The 21,825-nt window shown below is 33.1% G+C and overlaps 1 protein-coding gene and 1 long non-coding RNA gene across 7 annotated transcripts in view; both read left to right on the top strand.

The window, feature by feature from the left end:
- The window catches only part of LOC143068605 (uncharacterized), an 83,482-nt gene that overhangs the window by 10,243 nt on the left and 51,414 nt on the right, over positions 1–21,825 (top strand). For all 6 annotated transcript variants that reach the window (XM_076242826.1, XM_076242803.1, XM_076242807.1 and 3 more), the window contains exons 8-20: positions 409–488; positions 9,076–9,274; positions 10,067–10,273; positions 10,838–11,005; positions 11,566–11,649; positions 12,052–12,232; positions 12,719–12,793; positions 13,677–13,829; positions 14,107–14,197; positions 18,519–18,624; positions 19,136–19,299; positions 19,970–20,017; positions 20,359–20,441. In XM_076242826.1, coding sequence (XP_076098941.1) covers positions 409–488; positions 9,076–9,274; positions 10,067–10,273; positions 10,838–11,005; positions 11,566–11,649; positions 12,052–12,232; positions 12,719–12,793; positions 13,677–13,829; positions 14,107–14,197; positions 18,519–18,624; positions 19,136–19,299; positions 19,970–20,017; positions 20,359–20,441 — 1,639 coding nt within the window. The remainder of the gene's footprint in view (positions 1–408; positions 489–9,075; positions 9,275–10,066; positions 10,274–10,837; positions 11,006–11,565; positions 11,650–12,051; positions 12,233–12,718; positions 12,794–13,676; positions 13,830–14,106; positions 14,198–18,518; positions 18,625–19,135; positions 19,300–19,969; positions 20,018–20,358; positions 20,442–21,825) is intronic.
- LOC143068558 (uncharacterized) lies at positions 1,085–3,667 on the top strand. Its single transcript, XR_012976195.1, has 2 exons — positions 1,085–1,424; positions 3,471–3,667. It is a non-coding gene; the product is annotated as an uncharacterized LOC143068558 (long non-coding RNA).

A 21,825-nucleotide genomic window follows, 5' to 3' on the forward strand; every position in this document is an offset into this window, starting at 1 on the left:
ATGGAAAAAAGTATATTTGAGGTGTCCATGAGGGTCAGCGGAGTTCAAAAAGTGGGGTGTTATAAGACTCTTCCTTTCTGTTTTCTATAGATATTTGGACTTTTAATCTTCTGATTTGTTGAATTAATAACTTGAATATTATATTGAATTCACATTGATAACAATAAAAGACAAAATAATAAACTTTTGGGGTGTTCGGTGGTGTTCGGCGGTGTGCGGTGGTGTTCGGTGGTGAAAAGACCTACCGCAAAATAAGTAACACTTCTTTCACAAGGTTTTTATTGGCGAGGAAAACAGTTAGTCCTGCTAACGACATGTCTGCCTATGCCAAAAAAATTATAAAATGCTGTTGATTTCAAAATGGAATATGACAATGTGATTTACTTGAATGTGAATAATTTATTTCAGAACCCATAACATGTCAATTACTGGATGTTGTTATGCACCATACTACAGGGCTTTGTTGACTTGTTCTGTTGATACAACAAGTAAGTAGCTCTGTCTCATAGTCTACATATATTTTAATATATAAGTTCTGTGACTTCAGTTTGAATATATGCTTGTAATTTTTGTCGAGCCTGCAACTTTTGTTGCAGAAAGCTCGACATAGGGATAGTGATCCGGCGGCGGCGTTAGCTCACTTCTAAAAAGCTTTATATTTTAGAAGGTGGAAGACCTGGATGCTTCATACTTTGTATATAGATACTTCATGTTACGAAGTTTCCGTCAGTCACATGTCCAATGTCCTTGACCTCATTTTCATGGTTCAGTGACCACTTGAAAAAAAATTCAAATTTTTTGTAATGTTGAATTCTCTCTTATTATAAGTAATAGAATAACTATATTTGATATGTGCGTACCTTGCAAGGTCCTCGTGTCTGTCAGACAGTTTTCACTTGACCTCGACCTCATTTCATGGATCAGTGAACAAGGTTAAAGGTGAAATGCAAAGGTTTTTAAAAACTTTTTTTGTTTCATATTTTAATAAATTGGTTAAAATAAATATTAAAAAAAATATTGGTAGTCGTTTGTGTGTCCTCGTTATACCTATAAAACAGGTAACTTCATGGTTCGTCGGGGAAAGTGCAACATGATTATCTCCCTTTGTTCCGGAATGCTGGTGACGTCATATGTGTCCTCTCATTATGTAAACAAACAAGCATGGCCGCGAATATGTGAACCACAATACAACGATACAACTATGGACTATCGATTCACAGACGATGAATGTGAACAGATAGACATTCCCAAGGTTAAACTAACTATGTCAGTTCAATCATACATGTATGAACCTGTAAGTCAGAGCCAGAGGATTGCCGGTGCTGAATCGGTAACTGGATAAAGAAGCCAACATTTTCTACATCCGATGGTGAAGATGGAAACGAAATAGATCTTTAACAGCCTGTCGGCTTCAAGCTCTCATGGTGAGTAAATTAGATAGTAAAATAATGTATTTCGGCATACTTTTTGTGAGTCCGAGATTACTCTGACATCCAACGGCTGTTCTGTCAGACATCGAGAGACAAGCTTGGGCCCTCGGCACGACCACAGTTTGTCTGGCAAAACAGCCGTTGGACGTCATAGTCATCTCGGACAAATTTTTGTAATCATATAATATTGATATAAGTAGGTTGGTAAACACAGTTAATGTACATTGCGACCTTTAGCTGTTGAGGGAGGGGTTGGCAGGGAACATGCAAAATTGAGGGGGAGTAGGGAGATGGAATTGGATGGGTAAGGGAAGAGGAAAATTATCAAAAGAGTTTTTAAGACTCCTGCTCACCCCTCTTTAATTAAAGTTGAGATAAAAAGGAAAAAAGGGGGGGGGGGGGGAGATTTTGTTTGATTTGATTGAAAAAGAAGGCCTGAAATGGAAATGTCTTCAAATGATACTATCAATTCTTCCCTCTCTGTATGATATACATCATTACATGTACAATGTATTTATTACAATATAGTGGGTAATATAAACAAAAGCAGTTGTGTGTGGTAATTTGTACAGTGAATCTACATGTGTGCACTATATATTATATATATGTAGACAGTTTTTGTCATGAATTATTGAACACCTCTGAATAAATTATATTTATAGTCACTAGTCAGTCCTAATTTTAAACAAATTTGCACATTTACAGTACTTTAATACATGAGTTGGTGAAATATCTTAAAAAATTCATACATGTACATTTGTGTATGTCTCTGGTGTGATGTACTTGTATATATATATCAACACATGGGGAGGGTGGGTGCATGTTTGATCATGTTGATTCGTTTAAATGAATTTTTACTGTTTAAGTTGTGAATGGAATAAATTAAGAAAATATATTTCTCTCTTATTTTAAATTCAATACATGATGATTGATCAACATATATGGCAAACTTGCTACAGTAAGAGACTGTTGCATTTATGCTTATTAATTTGCTTGAACAGAGCGATTCTCTCTATAAACTCCATCTCATAAATATCAAAGTATTTAGAAAACTTGTTAAGGAAAGTCATGGCTTTGTTTGTAATCAATTGCACTTTGTAACAGTATTACATTTGTAATACACATGACACATGTACATTGTACATGATAAACATGATAAAGCCCAAGTTAATTGGGTTAAGCTCTTGTAGAGTTGATATACTTATATCCCTTTTGATTGATTGATTTTGTCCAACCCAAACAATACCTTCTTGTGCATGTTGTATTATGAATACATTGTACATGGGTGAATACCTTCAAGAACTAATCCATTTAATCCAAATCATATGATTCATGAGTAAGTATATTGTCACATTGCTTAATTATGCCAGTAGCAAGTAACCCCTCATTATACACTAACTTGTACTACTTAAATGACTATATTCTTTTATTTTGCCAACACAAACCTGTCAATTACCCTGTATGGAATCTAGTTTTCTGGAAAGTTCCCATTTCTTGGTCTCCTAATGACAAACTGTTGTATTGTTAATATTTAAAGACAAGGAGTTAATTTTCTGTGATTAGGTTTTTAACATACAAATTCAATTACAAACAATGAATATCACTTGCATTTATTTGTGACTGGTACAGAGACTGATGCATACAGAGCAATTCATGTTCAGTTTTCATAGATTTTTATACCAGCAGCTATTTCAGAAGCACCAGTAAATGTAAATTTTGTATATAATTTCTGTGCCATTTGGCCTCTTGTGTATTGTTGTCTCATTGACACCCATTCCACTACTTCCCTACTCGAGCTATAATAAGATTACAGTTGATAATTAAAGTAAGATTTTGTACTTGATTTTTAAATCCTTATCAAGTTTCAAAAGAGTAAATAAACAGCCATATGATTTTTACTACTAAATATGTATGAATAAAGAAGATGTGGGATATACATATATTGGATAGCAACCAAACAAAAATAACTAAGACACTTTGTAAAATTTCATTTTTAAAATAAGTTTTCACATGTCTTACTGAATAGTTTTTTGTTTTCAGAAATAACAGATATTTGTCACAAAGAAGATTTACCATGTACTAGGAGAAATATACAAGTGGTGTTGCCATCAGGTGTTGTTTGCAAAATAAGGGAACAGTTCCAAGTTGAACAATTAACAAACTTTAAATAGCCCTAATGACCACACAAAGAGTCAAATTATATTAACTATATTGATAATAAAATTTTATCACATTTATTCATTGTTTAATTTATTTATAAGTGGTCTCCCTTTCTTGTCTGTTTGCCTGATTTGCTACTAGAGGTGGCTCAGCCAGTCTTTTATCAACTGCTGCTACAAATGTATATCTAAGCCACTTTTGTATGAAGGATACTTCCATAAGTTCATGCACATTACCTTTAAAAATAAATAAAAAGAGAATTAGTCTTGTTCAATTGAAAAAACAATTTGATTTGCATAGGAACAACATAGCTTGAATCTTTCAGCATGGTTAATAATTATGGACAACTTTCATTGGATGCCAGACTCCTAATGGATTTGTTTAAATGATAACACCATAATATGTACTTTCTGCATCATTTAGTCTCTGGTGGAGAGATGTCTCATTGGAAATCATACATGTATCTCATCTTCTTATTTCTATATGTGTTAATTAATCAGTTTCAAATTAATGTGACTGACTAGAAAACATAATGCCCATCTACTACTGTCATAGACATGTGAACAAAAACAAGAGAAACTATAAATAAAGCAGGAATGAATATAAAAATAGAAGATCTGGTATAATTTCCAATAAGACAACTCTCCAGAAAAGACAAAATATCATAGAAATTAACAACTATAGGTCATCGTACAGCCTTCAACAATGAGCAAAGCCCATACCACATAGTAAGCTATAGAAGGTCCCATTGACAAATGTAAAACAATTCAAAAGAGAAAACTGATGGCCTAATTTATGTACAAAAAATGAACGAAAAACAAATATTTAACAAATTAACAAACAACATCCACTGAATTACAGGCTCCTGACACAGAGAGGACATGACCGTATATCCCAACAACAAAAAGACTAATTACTGATCTGAGAGTACTGACAGTTACTGACAACTAATAAAAAAAAGTCTTATATATCTTTGAATCCAATTATCTTTTCTTTTTCTTTCCTAATTCTTCTTATTCTTTTTTTATGAAGGGGGGGGGGGGGGGGCGTGTTTAATGATTGCCATACAAAGTTGGCTTAGGTTCATTCTTAAATTCTGTAAATTGACTTGATAGTTGTATACAGCCTTGTTGTACCAGGGGTGGATCCAGAAATTTAGAAAAAGGGGGGGGGGGGAATTTTTGAGACCTTTTTCGGGCTAAAAAACATAAAATAAGTGTTAAATGTACTTTTTTAAACGGTTCCTGACGTGGGACATGTATATTTTAATGTTGCTGTATAGTGTAAGAGTTGGACATTTTTGATTCTTGTTGTAAACAATATTTACGCCAGGCTATTCGATGAAATTTACAATACCACCGACATGAGATAAAAAAGACAAACAAGCATTTTTATCCAAATGTTTGGTTGATATATGTTTCACCAAACAAACTTAAGGGAAGTGAGGGATTCCAAATCAACCAAAAGGCTACGAATGAGTTTGTAATGACAGCGAATTTATGAATGACGGTCGACAAATAGAGACATAAAGGCCCCATCCAGTTGGCAGGTTGCAGCCCTGGTCTTGAAAAAAGTATTCAATATATCGGTTCAGCGAAACAGACATTCAAACGCCCGGCCCCAAAAAATACGCCCGTTTTTTATTCATCATGTTCATTTAATGCTATCGGCTATATTATTCTGTTGGAAATTTTCGTTTCTAATAGCGAAAAAGTAGACAAGATTATTTTTTTTAATCCAGATACGGCCAGAATTTTTGTTTAAGGCAAAAATCAGAGTCAAATATCTCAGACTGCCTCCTCAAACCAATGGAACTTTTTCATCATCGGAGAGTGTAACAGAGTAAACCTTTCTGTTTTGTGGAATTGTGAAATAGAAGTCAATACGGTCTTGTTCAATCCTGTATCGCTTTGAAGGTGACATGATTATTATGCTCAGACTATGCAATGTGTTACTGTAATTTGAATTTCAAAACGGCTGGGTGACGTTTTTTCGACGAACTGGTCAACACCACCATAGCGAATCCCATGTTTTGATGCGACTGTCATACAAATTAAAGGCTTAGCGCTAAAAAAAAAACAGGTTCAATTCACCATTTTCTACATTGCCTGTACCAAGTCAGGAATATGACAGTTGTCCATTCGTTTGTTGTGTTTTATAATTTGATTTTGCCATTTGATAATGGACTTTCCGTTTTGTATTTTCCTCGGAGTTCAGGATTTTTGTGATTTTTCTTTTGACACGATCATTAAATACCAGCGAAAAATATCTTTATTAAGTAAAGAATTGTCGCATAAAGATTACACGGGAAATGGCAATGGTCACAAAGTCTAGTAGTCTGATTAATCATTTTTCAAAAAAAAAGAAAAAAAAGTCCAATCAAAAAAGGGGGGGGGCGTACGCCCTGTACGCCCCTCTCTGGATCCGCTACTGTGTACACTGTACCAAACTTGGACAGAAGCTGCTCACAATATAAAGATAGAATCAAGTGGATTTTTTAATAATTTTTTCCCTCCTTTTTGTCGAGTCTGCAATTAACAGCAAAAGTAGGCGAGACACTGTGTTCCGCGGAACCCTTATATATTTTTTTAATACTATATATACATAAATGAGACAGCAACCTAACAGCAAACTATTTTTTGAAGGTTTAATGTTTTCCTGGTATATATAAGCCCCTCCCCCTTTTATAGAAAAAGATCAGTGATTGACTTTCAAACCTACCACTATTTTGTTATCAGTCTTAGAAAACATTTCAAATGCCTGTATTTGGTCTGTATTACATGAAACTGCAAGTGACACACTTGTGTTCATTCACTTTATGCAGGTCACGATGCAGGTCTACTATGACTTCTAAACAATGTTACATTTTAGAGCCTCGAAGTTAAAATATACAGTTTAAACTGTACATGGTCCCAGTCTATGTAGATCGAGCTCCAATAAAAATAATCCTAACCCGGCAAATTATAAACACAAATGATGCCTACCCTGCCTTTATTTAAGAACCATATATGCCTTACGAATAATGAAATATATTACTTTGTAATATAGATATACCTCTATTCTAATCTCCGTCGTTTTCCTATGGCTATATGTGTTCTAGATGCATACTTGGGCTGGCTCCCTGCAGGAAGGGCAGAAGTCTGTTCTTGCCGTCTTGTCATAATTAATAAAAACATTTGCTTTCAGTCTTATTCTGTTTTGGTGTCAATGTGACTTTGTCATGAACGAGGCAATCCTTGCATCAATAACAAATTGATCAAAATCAAAAGTGTTTGGGGTCATAATCTGGAATGTTCCATTGAACGAAGTTTAATTCTGCCTCTTCACCTTTCGTGTCCAACTCTTTCGTCTTTATTGGTCTATCGGAAATGTAAACAAACATAATCCCTGACCTGATCCAGTATTACAGTTGTATGCAACACAAAACACCATAGCCGGTTAACGTTGTTTACAAGTTTACGTTCTAACACATGTATTCGATACCAATGTAACAAAGGACTCATATGACGTCACAGCGAGAAGGAAATAAAGGGAGATAAACAAGGTTGGTATTTCCCGTATTTTTCGACACCAATATTTACTTGTTATTTTTAGTACCAACGAGGTTTGGAATTATTGTATAAATATAAATTTCAACATTTTAAACCTAAATTCTTGCGATTTACACCTTTTCCTCAATTTTTTTTTCTACCTTTGCATTTCACCTTTAAGTTTTGGTGGTCAAGTCCATATCTCAGATACTATAAGCAATAGGGCTAGTATATTCGGTGTATGGAAGGACTGTAAGGTGTACATGTCCAACTGGCAGGTGTCATCTGACCTTGACCTCATTTTCATGGTTCAGTGGTTATAGTTAAATTTTTGTGTTTTGGTCTGTTTTTCTCATACCATATGCAATAGGTCTACTATATTTGTTGTATGGAATGATTGTTAAGTGTACATGTCTAGCGGGCAGATGTCATGTGACCTTGACCTCATTTTCATGGTTCAGTGGTCAAAGTTAAGTTTTTGAGTTTTGGTCTTTTTATCTAATGCTATATGCCATAGGTCAACTATATTTGGTGTATGGAAATATTTTATGATCTTTATGTCAGTCGAGCAGGTTTTATTTAACCGTGACCTCATTTTCACGGTTCATTGCACAGTGTTAAGTTTTTGTGTTTTGGTCTATTTTTCTTAAACTATAAGTAATGTGTCAACTATATATGTTGTATAGAAGCATTGTTAGCTGTACCTGTCTGCCTGGCATGGTTCATCTGACCTGGACCTCTTTTTCAAGGTTCATTGGTCTTTGTTTAGTTATCTTGGTTAATGTTAAGTTTATGTGACAGTTGTAATAAAGCTTAGCTTTATACTTAGGACTATCAACATAATGTCAATGATTAGTATAGAAGGCGAGACATTTCAGCGTGTGCACTCTTGTTTTTATAAATAACCCATGAATGTCAACTAGTCAAGCCTCTAATACTACAGGCTGTTTCATGATATAGACACAACAGCCCTTGTTGATTTTGCCTTTTCCACCTGCCCAGTGTAGTCCAAGAGTGCCAACTCTAGCTATATTTTTTTGGGGTAAAAATATTGATTACTTTTACTTATCTGCTTTTTTCAATTAATTGTATTTGCAAGAAATTGCATGCCCACTCCTTTGGGTGGACAGAGTAGACAAGCTAGGCATTTTGCTCACCAGGTGCTCAGGTGGACAAAGCAAAATCCACTTCAGCTGCAGTAACAGGCATCATGTGAACCCTTACAATGCAAGTCCTTTCATAAGATTATAAGGTTTGGTGGCCTTTAGAATCATATTCAAAACCTTGTAGCTGTGGCCATTGATTGGCAACCTTAAATTATCCCATTGACTGGGGCAGATTATGTGAACGTTTGTCTGTAACGACCACTGCTCACTACTTACTTATTATAGAATTAAGCTGTGGGTCACCAAAGGTTCCTTTAATATTAAAATAATTCGAAAAATTATTCAGTAATAACTTTATGTTTTGATTTATATTATGATACAAATCAAAACATCGTGTTATTCCTGATTAGTTTTTCTAATTACTTTATTTAAATGTTGAGAACCTTTTGTGACCCCACAGTTTAAGTGTCTTTAACAAGTACATAGTGAGCAGCGGTCGTTACAGACAAACCTTCATCTAATCTGCCCCAGTCAATGGGATAACTTAAGGTCGTCAATCAATGGCCACAACTACACTGTTTTGAATATGATTCTAATATATCTTTGTAATATTGCTTGAATGGATGCTTAATGTTGAACAGCTTATATTAATGCTTTCACAGGACAATATCATGTTAATTCATTTTCATGCAGCTTCCATCATTTGATGGGTTCTGTAAAATGATTTGTTTTTGATTTCACAAGATTTAACATAAAGATGCTCCCTACTTCTGAGGTCACCATCTGAATCTGACTCGTATCATTCATCTTACTCCTGCTTACAGATTCAATTGTTACTTCCTATTTCAGTTAAAGCATGGAGTCTGATAGATAATCCAAATGACAACAAAGCCTCCAGTGTCAAACGTCTACTGCATACATTTTCTGGTCACTCTAGAGCTGTGTCTGGAATGGTTCTCCACCCAGAGACACAAACCATGTTTATTACATCATCTTTGGATGGAACAGTCAGGATCTGGTCTTTAGATACAATGGAACAGTTATATAGGTAATCAGTTATGTTAATGGAACTGTTATATAGGTAATCAGTCATCTTAATGTAACAGAATGGACCTGGTGTATCAATTCATGACACAATAACACAACACACAAAGAAAAAACAGTGGACATTATTCTTATCCTGTTTTACATCTCATAGTAACAGTGCTGTTTTCAGTATGGAGCAAAAACACTCCACCAACTAAGTTCAAGATGGCCTGTAGCACCTGTTAGTTTGAATTTTGTTTTTTAAATGGAGAGAGAAAACATCAAGATGACATTTGATAATTCCAGTGGAAAAAAACCAATGAACTCTCTAGTAGTCAATAAGGGATTTAAAAGAACTAAGTTTTCTATACTTTAATAAATCTGTTTCCCATAAATTTACGTAGACGCATACCTTACTCTATTGTTCTGAGAATAGCACAATAGAAACAATATAGAGCAATAATGGTTACAGGTAGTTTTACATTTGAGTCCCAATTTTAGAATCTGAAATTTTAGAAGGGTATTCTGTTTTCATGCAAAGCGACCATAGAACAACAGCACTGAAATGTGAATTTATTTAGAATCCCATATTTGATGTATTTTTATCCTTTAATATTAAACATAACCCTATGTAGCATGCTATCAGTTTAGATTGAGATTTATTGGGGTCAAGTTTTACTGAACTTTTTAGGCCCATACCTTTACATTTAATCTTTGAATTCAGCAGCTTTTATCCAATTTGGACTCATGTACTTAGTTTGGTTTATAGGCTTTGCATGCTGTGATATTTAGTTAATTTAATTTTGACTTTTAGCACTACCATTTCCTCTGATGGACTTCTATGGATGGGACTGACTGATGATAATCTGCTGTATATAAGTACATGTCGTAGCATTACTCTATGGCATACAAACCAGTTTCTTAAGTTCTGGGCCTTGGCTAGAAACAATGTTAATAAACTATACTTGTCTGGCGCTGAGGATAAAACAACTAGAGTGGTGGCTGTTTGTGATGATAGCAGGTATTTTACTTATTTACTATGGAAACAGTCTATAACGATACCAGGTATTTTACATATTATTAAAATTGAGAATGAAAATGGAGAATGTGTCAAAGAGACAATAACCTGACCAAAGTTCAGAAAATAGCTGGAGGCCACAAATCTGTCTTCAACACAGTGAAAACAAACCCGTACCCGGAGTAGGTCTTCAGCTGGCCACTGAACAAAATGTGTACTAGTTCAGTGAAAATGGGCGTCACACTAAACTTCAAAATATATAAATGAACTATGGAAAGTGTTTTTGAAAACAGGGGATGTTTTAAACAGTTTCTATGAAAACAGTTTGTGAAAATAAAAGGTATTTTAACATATGAAGAAAGCTTATTATAAAAAAAAGTTTGTAAAAATTTCTGTTGTATGTCAAAACAGCAAAAAATGTATGGAGAATAAATTTATGAAACTAGAAAGTTCAATATCATATTGTTATCCAGAGTAATTGAAATTTAAATAAGGTATACACTATACAGCTATACAAAAACAGTATAGATCATGCATTTTGGTTAATAGCCACTTTGTATTTTTCAGTGTGAAGTTATTTTCCCGAACAAACAGGAAGAATTTGACGACAATGTTACCAGTGCCTCCTCCAGATTTACTCCCACTACAGAAAGTTCTTAGTGTCTGTTATAGCCGAGAGTTCACAGCCATTTACATTCTCATTAATCCCACAAAAATTTGGGTGTATACTGCAAGGTATGTTTAACAAAGAATATAATTTAATTTTTTATAGTTTGTATTATTACAATAGAAGTATGTTGGTAATTGCTACACTAGCAAATAAGCATACATATATAATAACGTTAAAAAACCCAAACATGACCGCCATAAATTACTATCCCTAGGAAGGAGTTTTCAGGGGATTTATTTAAATCCATTTGTTTGTCCATAGTGATCTATTGCCTTCAGATCCTGATTCAATTAACTCAAAACTAGATTTCAATGTTTCTTTTTATAGAGAGAAATTTTTAGGCTCAAAATGATTGCAGATCCAGCTTATTTTGAAACAATGAAATGTTTGATGGAATGAGTATTTTATATTAGAAAAAGTGAAGAAAAATCAACACGAATATTCAAAATTCAAAATCTGTAAAAATGGAAAAATATTTCTTACATTGGACTATTATGCATTATAATGTATTAAACTGTTTTCAAGGGAGACAATGCAATATAATGTACAAACTGTTTTCAGGGGAGACAAGACATTTATTCTTTTAAAGGGAGAAAATTCAATATAATGCATTTATTTTTTTCAGGACTGATCCATGTTGTAAGATAGGGGAGATAAATGTTCTTAGAATGCAGCATGCTGACATGAAAGGAAATGGACAAACTATCAGGTCAGTCTAAAATGTTTATTAGTTTTAAATCATTTTTTTAATGTGTCTAAAAGTTACATGTCTACCACATAGCTAAGAAGGAAAATAAAGAAACTGAAGAAGACCAGTGGCCAAAACATAATAAAATTATGGTTTAATTACTACAATAATGTAAAATGTGTCCCTATAAGAATTTCTAAACAAAAGACTGTTTTTATTGTCATTTTTTCCTTGACAAAGCTAACTTTTACATGACCTATTGATGACATACTGAATACATATACTATTTTCATTGAATATTTATTTTTCATATACATTCAAATACAAAAAAAAATAATACTGTTTTGAAACAGTATTTGTGGGGGGTATTTGAATTAATATGTTAATGAACTATGAATAAATCTGACGTTTTATTATGTTTAGGTCTCCCAAAGTAGCAGCTGTAGGAAAAGGTCCAGCCCACAGAGCCACAGAAAATGGTATGGGAAATGAAATAGCTTCAAGTTGTTCCAGTCTCAGTAACCTAAATAGTCCAGCCATGATGTGGACTGATGAAGGATTTTGTAGTCCTATTAGACATAGCTATTTACTGATGGGACTTGAGGTTTGTCTAGATATATAACAAGCAGCTGTAATGGTTACTTAAATAATCCAACTATAAATTTATTGAAAATTTCAAGCACTAGAAATTACCGGTATGCAAATTCCATAATTAAAAATAATTCCAAGTTGACATAATAGCCTGTTATACAGTTTTAATGTTATATAGTTCATTTTAATATTGCTTGGTGATTGAGTTGTGGGTTTCATAAGAGAATGTAGTTAAATTTACAGGAAAGTAATGACTTTGGATAATAATGAACTCTACTGAAAGGATTCACACAGGCGTTGGTTAACCAGATGGAGTTTAATTATTCAGGATGGTTAAATTCTATTTAATGTAACATTATTGTAACATTTTATGTAATTTTGGAGTGTTCTTACATTTTGTCATATTTTAAATGCTGGTAATATTTTGTTGATGTGACAGATTGTAGAAATAGTAGAATTTAATTTATATTTCTACATAGAATTATGATTTTTATTTCAGGATGGAAGAGTCCTTTTCACAGATCCTGTTATCATTGGTCAGAAATACATGGAATTTAAAGCTTCTAAAGATGCTGTAAGAATTATACTGTTGATTAAAGTTTGTTTTTGAAAATTTATGATTATTTTTTACTTTAAAAACACAATTGCTTATTAAAATAATCACGATGTTTGAGTGATACATGTATTAGGGGGAAACACTTCTTATTTATGTACAATGATGAATAAAAAGAAATGTGTGATATACGTCAATCAGACAGCAACCTAATGACAAAAAACACAAAAGACTACTAAAGGTCAATTAACAGTCATCGATAATGAACATGTGTTGAAGTGCTGAATTTTATTGCTGTGGGTGATCAATTCTAATAGTTAATCTCTGAAGTCTAGAAGTGGAGTTGCATCTAAAATAAAAACTATATGCTTTCCTCTATTAACACTGTATAAGAAAACCATAAAACTTGGTTTCATAAAAGATTGGAATAAAAAAAAAATTTTTTTCAATTTAAAAGAAATATGTCAACCGTTGCCTTTAAAAAGACAAAGTAACAAAAAATATGCGTTTTATTTTCACATTTTATGTATGGACAGCTTTATCATAACCTTATATTTTTGATGGTAACAACTTAAAATAAAACTTGAACGAACCATTCTTTCAGTATAAAAATATATGCTTGATTATTTTCTAGAATGTATGGTAGATTTGACTTTGAATCATATTTGAATAAACTATAAAGGGAGATAATTGGAAAAACAAATATGAAAGAGGATTTATTATAATTTAATCAAAGTTCTATAATTCAGAAATAGTTGTGTGCATTTATTATTGAGTTATTTCATTTTAGATTAAAATGAGATTTTGATTTTTGTGATATTGAGAAAAATCCTGTTTGTGTAAAAAAATTTCAAATTGCAAGTTTGAATTATTGTGATTGTAACTTTGTCACATTTCATTACAGATATCAGACATGACACATGATGAAAACCATAACTCCTTGATAACTTTATCCCGGTCTAAAGAGTTGATGATGGTACAGATCTGGACACTGCCTCAATTAGAACTTAGCCATGAATTGTACTGTGATGTAGATATTACAAGCTATGCAAGAATTGTTAGCATCTTTTATCTTTGATTTTTTTATTTGATTACAGACTTTCTGTTTCTATTTTCCTGGAAGTTTATTATTTTTGGTATTTTAGTTTTTGTCCTTTTTTTTTACTGAAAAAGTGTGACTGTGTTAGAAAAAAATAGTTTATTTGCAAAGATCAGTTTTTGTCTTAATCATATGAAAATTATATAGTTCCTATAACAGTGCAACAAAACAGTTGATAATTTTTGAGACCCTTTCTTTTAATTCATGTATCTAAATAATATTTGCTTGTTTTCAGAATTCCTCATTTTTGAGTGGTCATGAAAGTGGACATTTGAATTATTATTTATTAGAACCAGCTGAAGATGCTGGACTTTTCAAAGCCAAACGTAAGTATGATTACAAAAATGTTCATGGGAACTTCCATATGATTAATGTCAACAAGAGAAAAAGGTACAAAAAGTACAAATATATAAGAAGATGTGGTGTAAGTGCCAATGAGACAACTCCCTATCGAAGTCACAATTTGTAAAAGTAAACTGTTATAGGTCAAAGTACATTCTTCAACATTTGTTTTACTGTGAAAAAAAATAAGAAAATCCTGATGGCCCTTCAAGAGACAAATTTTGTTGAAATGATTTCATACATTTTCATTAGGGCCCTGCCAAAGGGGGGTCGCCCTATAGTGATCAGTCTGTCCGTCCGTCCGTCCGTCCATCCTTCCGTCCGTAACACTTTGTGTCCGCTCCATATCTAGAGAACCATTATGATTTCATACTTTATACTTTACATGTTTATTAACCACCACCAGAGGACGTGTCATGATGTATGTACAACTTCCTAGGTCAAAGGTCAAGGTAAAAAAACTTTGGTTTCAGTTGACAACCCTGTGTCCTGTGGTGAAGATCGTGTCCGCTCTATATCTTGAGAACCGTTATGATTTCAAAGTTTATACTTGACATGTATATGAACCAATACCAGAGGGTGTGTCATAATTTATGAACGACTGCCTAGGGCACAGTTCAAGGTCAAAAACTTTGGTTTCAGTTGACAACCCCATGTCCTATGGTAAAGATTGTGTCCGCTCTATATCTTGAGAACCGTTATCATTTTAAAGTTTATACCTGAAATGTATATAAACCAATATCAGAGGGTATGTCATAATTTATGTACAACTTCCTAGGTCAAAGGTCAAGGTCAAAAACTTTGGTTTCAGTTGACAACCCCATGTCCTATGGTAAAGATCGTGTCCGCTCTATATCTTGAGAACCGTTATCATTTCATAGTTTATACTTGACATGTTTATAAACCAACACCAGAGGGTGTGTCATAATTTATTTACAACTTCCTAGGTCAAAGGTCAAGGTCAAAAACTTTGATTTCAGTTGACAAACCCATGTCCTATGGTAAAGATACAATTCTTTAATGCACATTATTCACAGCGGGGCCCACAGAGATGGCTCCCATCTCAATGATATCTAGTTAAGAATAATTTTTGCAGTTTTTACTTGGCGTCCGTCGTCTGTCGTCCGTCGTCGTTAACTTTTACAAAAATCTTCTCCTCTGAAACCACTGGGCCAAATTTAACCAAACTTGATCACAATCATCATTGGGTTATCTAGTTTTAAAAATGTGTTCGATGACCCGGTCAACCAACCAAGATGGCCACCACGGCTAAAAATAGAACATAGGAGTAAAATGCAGTTTTTGGCTTATAACTCAAAAACCAAAGCATTTAGAGGAAATCTGACATGGGGGTAAAAATGTTTATCAGGTCAAGATCTATCTGCCCTGAAATTTAGGAGTTATTGCCCTTTATAGTCAATTTTTAACCATTTTTCATAAATCTAAGTAATCTTTTACAAAAATCTTCTCCTCTGAAACTAATAGGCCAAATTAATCCAAACTTGGCCACAATCATCTTTTGGGTATCTAGTTAAAAAAATGTGTGGCATGACCCGGTGAACCAACCAATATGGCTGCCACGGCTAAAAATAGAACATAGGGGTAAAATGCAGTTTTTGGCTTATAACTCAAAAACCAAAACATTTAGAGGAAATCTGACAGGGGGTAAAATGTTTATCAGGTCAAGATCTATCTGCCCTGAAATTTTCAGATGAATCAGTCAACCCGTTGTTGGGTTGCTGCCCCTGAATTGGTAATTTTGAGGAAATTTTGCTGTTTTTGGTTATTATCTTGAATGTTATTATAGATAGAGATAAACTGTAGACAGCAATAATGTTCATCAAAGGAAGATTTACAAATAAGTCACATGACCGAAATGGTCAGTTGACCCCTATAGGAGTTATTGCCCTTTATAGTCAATTTTTAACCATTTTTAGTAAATCTTAGTTATCTTTTACAAAAATCTTCTCCTCTGAAACTACTTGGCCACAATCATCTTTGGGGTATCTTGTTTGAAAAATGTGTCCGATGACCTGGCCATCCAATCAAGATGGCCACCACGGCTAAAAATAGAACAGGGGTAAAATGTAGATTTTGGCTTATAACTCTGAAACCAAATCATTTAGAGCAAATCTGACAAGGAGTTAACTTGTTATCAAGTCAATATATATCTGCCCTGAAATATTTAAATGAATTGGACAACCGGGTGTTGGGTTGCTGCCTTCCAATTGGTAATCTTTAAAGAAATTTTGCCGTTTTTGGTTAGGCCAGGATTTTTTAATTTGTTGGTTTACGGACTCGCCGACCTGATTTTGCCTATTTCCAGAATAAAAATAAAATTGACTTTTCATGCTTTTTCATTCCCGCCGACCCTAACAAATGCATTATCCCTGAAAAATAAATAAATTAGCCTTTTTTTTATAAAATGAAATGCATTAATCACTAACAGAATTGATAACACTTTCTGTTGTGAAAAAATGAAACTTCCAGTTTACGTTTCTAAAAATAGATAAATCAATTATTAATGACCTTGACATGTCGTTTGGACAAATATTTTTGTGGAACGAAACCCGTGTTTAAAACCAATTACACAATAAGTTCGTTTCTCTTATTTGTCAACAGTCCGTAAGATGCATCTTCTCATAGAAATAGACTTGTCCAAATGTGGACAGGTGGAAGTTCAGGACATCAAGTTAAAGTACTGAATATTAACAGATCATTTAAAATTTTCTTGTTTCATAGATAATAAAAAAATTTCGTCCATTTGGATAAAAACGGGAATGCGTGACAACAGATTAACCCGATATTCTCGTTTTTTCCAGTGGACGAGTCTATTACGTTTTTGACGCGTGTGTTGAAAATTATTTTCTTACCACGCTTTTACATTTATTTCTTTATCAGTTTTCGTTCTTGAAGATCATTATTCACCAAGTTTTCTGGAATTGATTAAGAGCTGTCTTCCTTTATGAAATTTAATTACGTCTTTGTCCGTGCACCCCCTTTTTTACGGGAAATTATTAGGCAATGTCATGCAATTTTTATTACAACTGAGCAATAATATTTCATTAAACTAAAATTTAAGAAATGATGACAAAATAGGATAACAAACATATTATTAGAAAGGTGAAATATATATTTATTTTGCATATCCGTTTTCTGTCTTGAAAGGTATTTTTTTTTTTTTTTTCCCGACCGACCGACCCGACTTTTTCATGGAGAAAATCCGTAAACCAACAAATTAAAAAACCGTGGCCTTATTATCTTGAATACTATTATAGATAGCGATAAACTGTAAACAGCGATAATGTTCAGCAAAGTAAGATCTACAAATAAGTCAACATGACATAAATGGTCAATTGACCCCTTAAGGAGTTATTGACCTTTATAGTCGATTTTTAACAATTTTCATTGATTTGGTAAATTTATGTAAATTTTTACCAAATATTTTTCTCTATTACTAATGAGCAAAGTTCATTATAGATATAATTTTAAGAAGCAAGAACGTTCAGTTAAGTAAGAACTTCAAACACATCACCATCACCAAAATACAATTTTGTCATGAATCCATTTGTGTCCTTTGTTTAATATGCACATAGACCAAGGTGAGCGACACAGGCTCTTTAGAGCCTCTAGTTTATTATGCAAACACAACTTTTCAGGCAGGAATGTGTCCAATGTAAAATAGTTCATGCATATATTTATCCATCTGTTTTCATCTTGTAAACTTGTTTTCAGCTTTATGTTTGTTCTAGTGCAACTCCTCTCAGCAAATTTTCTGAAAATGTGGTCATTCATGGTACGATTGTTTGTCATCATGTGTAGTATATAATGTCATCATGTGTAGTATATAATGTCATCTGTGGTATTATTGTTTGTCATCATGTGTAGTATATAATACTCTACTGCAGAGTTGTGGGACTTGCTATTTTTTGGTAATGACAAATTCAAATGCAACTTCTCAGTTTCCTTGAAAGCCTTAATACTTAATAGGATTCATAGTCATCATGTGTTTTTGACAATACTATATACTCAATTTCATTTGATAGTTTCTGCTAGTTATGGGACTTTGACTATCATCATCATTTTGCACCATACTCGCACATCTTTAATCATATTTTTAAACAACTCTTATGAGGCAGAATTGATTGTCATCATGTGCATTTGGTTAAACTTTTTGACAATATATTATGTAGCTTCACCATTCATTCAGTGATATTTTTACACAAAACAAACATAAAATTATGTAAGATTTGAAAATGTGCAAAATAAACAATATAATAAAAAATTGTTCATTATTTTAAACAGAGGAACCTAAAAGAGAAGATATCATTCCTAAGAAACAAGTAGAGCACAGAAGTAAGATTGTATCAGTGGATGGATCATTAAACATGAAAATATTCTGCTCATGTAGGTAAGTAATTATAAACAGGTATCACACTTCAAAAGGAAGGGACAAGTGGTTGATGTAATTCACCTATGTTGATCACTAGCCTTACAACACTTGAGTCAAATCCTGCTCGTTGCAGGTGCCCTTGACTCCAATTTTAATTAACTAGGATTGTCAGTTTTCCTAACAAAGGTCAGTAGAAATCACACAATAGCGTTGAAAGTGGTGTTTAACACCAGTTAATCTATCAATCAATCAAAGGAAAGGGAGGAGCCTTGGTGGTGAAGTGTTCTGAGTAGTTCATTGAAATTAAATGATAACTTGCTTGTCAACAGTGAGGCATCCAGAGAAAATATAGAATTTTGGCTATTTGAAATAAATCCACTGTTTGTAATTTTTACTTTATGACACTGAATTGTTTAAACATAGTCTGCATCATGCAACATATTTTAAATTTTAATGTTTTTGTAATAAATTTAGTGGCTCTTATACAATCTTTACATGGAATTGATACCATATTCGCCATTTATTTCAGTGATAATGGAATGATTAGAATCTGGGATGAGTTTAAAGTTTTACTCCGAGAGATTTGTTTAGATGATGAGGGAGCCACCTTGTCATCAGCATGCTTCCTTGACAACCTCGCCAATATGCTGGTGGCTTTCAAAAATCATCTGTATATAATAGATCGCAGTAAAGGTTAGTTTACATAAATGGAATGAGATGAGATTACAGGAATATTTATGTTACAAACATATTGATATATTATGTAGATGTATACTATGAAAGTAGTTTTTTTAATTAACAAGGAGTGTTTCAAATCAAATCAACCAAAACATTCTACGCAATGGCTAATATCTTGGGATTCCCTTCATTTATTCCTTTAAGTTATCATGATTAATGTGGAATCCTTTTTGAAATGGGGTACAGATTTCCATGGATATCACGATTAATCCATTCGTCAAATTTTTTCAGAATATTCAATGAAATCAATATTTTTCAGTTGATGTCAAAATTGTTTTGTGCAAGGCCTAATACAATGAAGTTTTATGTAGCACAACAAACTGAAACTGAAATTGAAATTGAATTCATGAATAAACATACTTTGGAAAATTTTTAATACCTATGAATTTATGCACTTCCTAAAGTAAGTTTGAATCCAAATGAATTTTTGGTTAACTTTATCAAACCAGATTTTACAATATATTATGAAAGAGGGTTCAAGAGGACATCTTGTATTCACAACACTTCCTGAAATGCTTCCTCATTTTCAAATGAACTTTTACAGAATATTTCAAACATTTAACTACATAGATTTGATATATTTTTACAGGTTGTACTTTAGATTAAATTTGTTATTGTTTTTCAGTTTGTCCTCAAATTAAAGGAATAGAAGATGAGGATACATTTGATAAAGGTACTTTTTCTGTGTGAATTATAATACAATACTGAGTTGCAGTTTTAATATAAACATTTATTTGCAACTTTCAAATAAAAATGCAACATTTGACAAAAGGATGCTGATAACTATGTCTGATCTTTGTAAATTTTTATTTAAAAAAATTCTTGACCCACACCAAATGATACATTTCAGTCAAGACCTTTAATAATTAACCATGACAGGAAAATATGACCATTTCTGGACCCTTGAATTTGGCCAATGGTTAGTATTGTGATCAAATAACATAAAATAACTGTATGCTGAAAGAGTAGAACATGAATTAGATATATGTTAAATATGCTGTATTATTTTTTCAGAATCTCATATATCAGAAGAACAATATGTGTTATATGAAGGCAGCATTTTCCACCCAGAACCAGTTACACTAGAGAATTATCTAGTAAGTAAAGCATTCTTTATATTAGCTATGTGAAAGTGGTACTTTCCACCAAGAACCAGTTACACTAGAGAATTATCTAGTAAGTAAAGTATTCTTTATATTAGTTGTGTGAAAGTGGTACTTTCCACCCAGAACCAGTTACACTAGAGAAATATCTAGTAAGTAAAGCATTCTTTATATTAGCTGTGTGAAAGTGGTACTTTCCACCCAGAACCAGTTACACTAGAGAATTATCTAGTAAGTAAAGCATTCTTTATATTAGCTGTGTGAAAGTGGTACTTTCCAACCAGAACCAGTTACACTAGAGAATTATCTAGTAAGTAAAGCATTCTTTATATTAGCTGTGTGAAAGTGGTACTTTCCAGCCAGAACACTTTACACTAGAGAATTATCTAGTAAGTAAAGCATTCTTTATATTAGCTGTGTGAAAGTGGTACTTTCCAACCAGAACCAGTTACACTAGAGAATTATCTAGTAAGTAAAGCATTCTTTATATTAGCTGTGTGAAAGTGGTACTTTCCAGCCAGAACACTTTACACTAGAGAATTATCTAGTAAGTAAAGTATTCTTTATATTAGCTGTGTGAAAGTGGCATTTTCCACCCAGAACCAGTTACACTAGAGAATTATCTTGTGCGTAAAGCATTCTTTATATTAGTTGTGTGAAAGTGGTACTTTCCACCCAGAACCAGTTACACTAGAGAATTATCTAGTAAGTAAAGCATTCTTTATATTAGCTGTGTGAAAGTGGTACTTTCCAGCCAGAACACTTTACACTAGAGAATTATCTAGTAAGTAAAGTATTCTTTATATTAGCTGTGTGAAAGTGGCATTTTCCACCCAGAACCAGTTACACTAGATAATTGTCTAGTAAGTAAACCATTCTTTATATTAGCTGTGTGAAAGTGGCATTTTCCACCCAGAACCAGTTACACTAGAGAATTATCTAGTAAGTAAAGTATTCTTTATATTAGCTGTGTGAAAGTGGCATTTTCCACCCAGAACCAGTTACACTAGAGAATTATCTAGTAAGTAAAGCATTCTTTATATTAGCTATGTGAAAGTGGTACTTTCCACCCAGAACCAGTTACACTAGAGAATTATCTAGTAAGTAAAGTATTCTTTATATTAGTTGTGTGAAAGTGGTACTTTCCACCCAGAACCAGTTACACTAGAGAATTATCTAGTAAGTAAAGTATTCTTTATATTAGCTGTGTGAAAGTGGCATTTTCCACCCAGAACCAGTTACACTAGAGAATTATCTAGTAAGTAAAGCATTCTTTATATTAGCTGTGTGAAAGTGGTACTTTCCACCCAGAACCAGTTACACTAGAGAATTATCTAGTAAGTAAAGTATTCTTTATATTAGTTGTGTGAAAGTGGCA

The sequence above is a fragment of the Mytilus galloprovincialis genome, chromosome 1 (assembly GCF_965363235.1).
Source record: "Mytilus galloprovincialis chromosome 1, xbMytGall1.hap1.1, whole genome shotgun sequence".
In the NCBI taxonomy this organism is placed as follows: domain Eukaryota; kingdom Metazoa; phylum Mollusca; class Bivalvia; order Mytilida; family Mytilidae; genus Mytilus; species Mytilus galloprovincialis.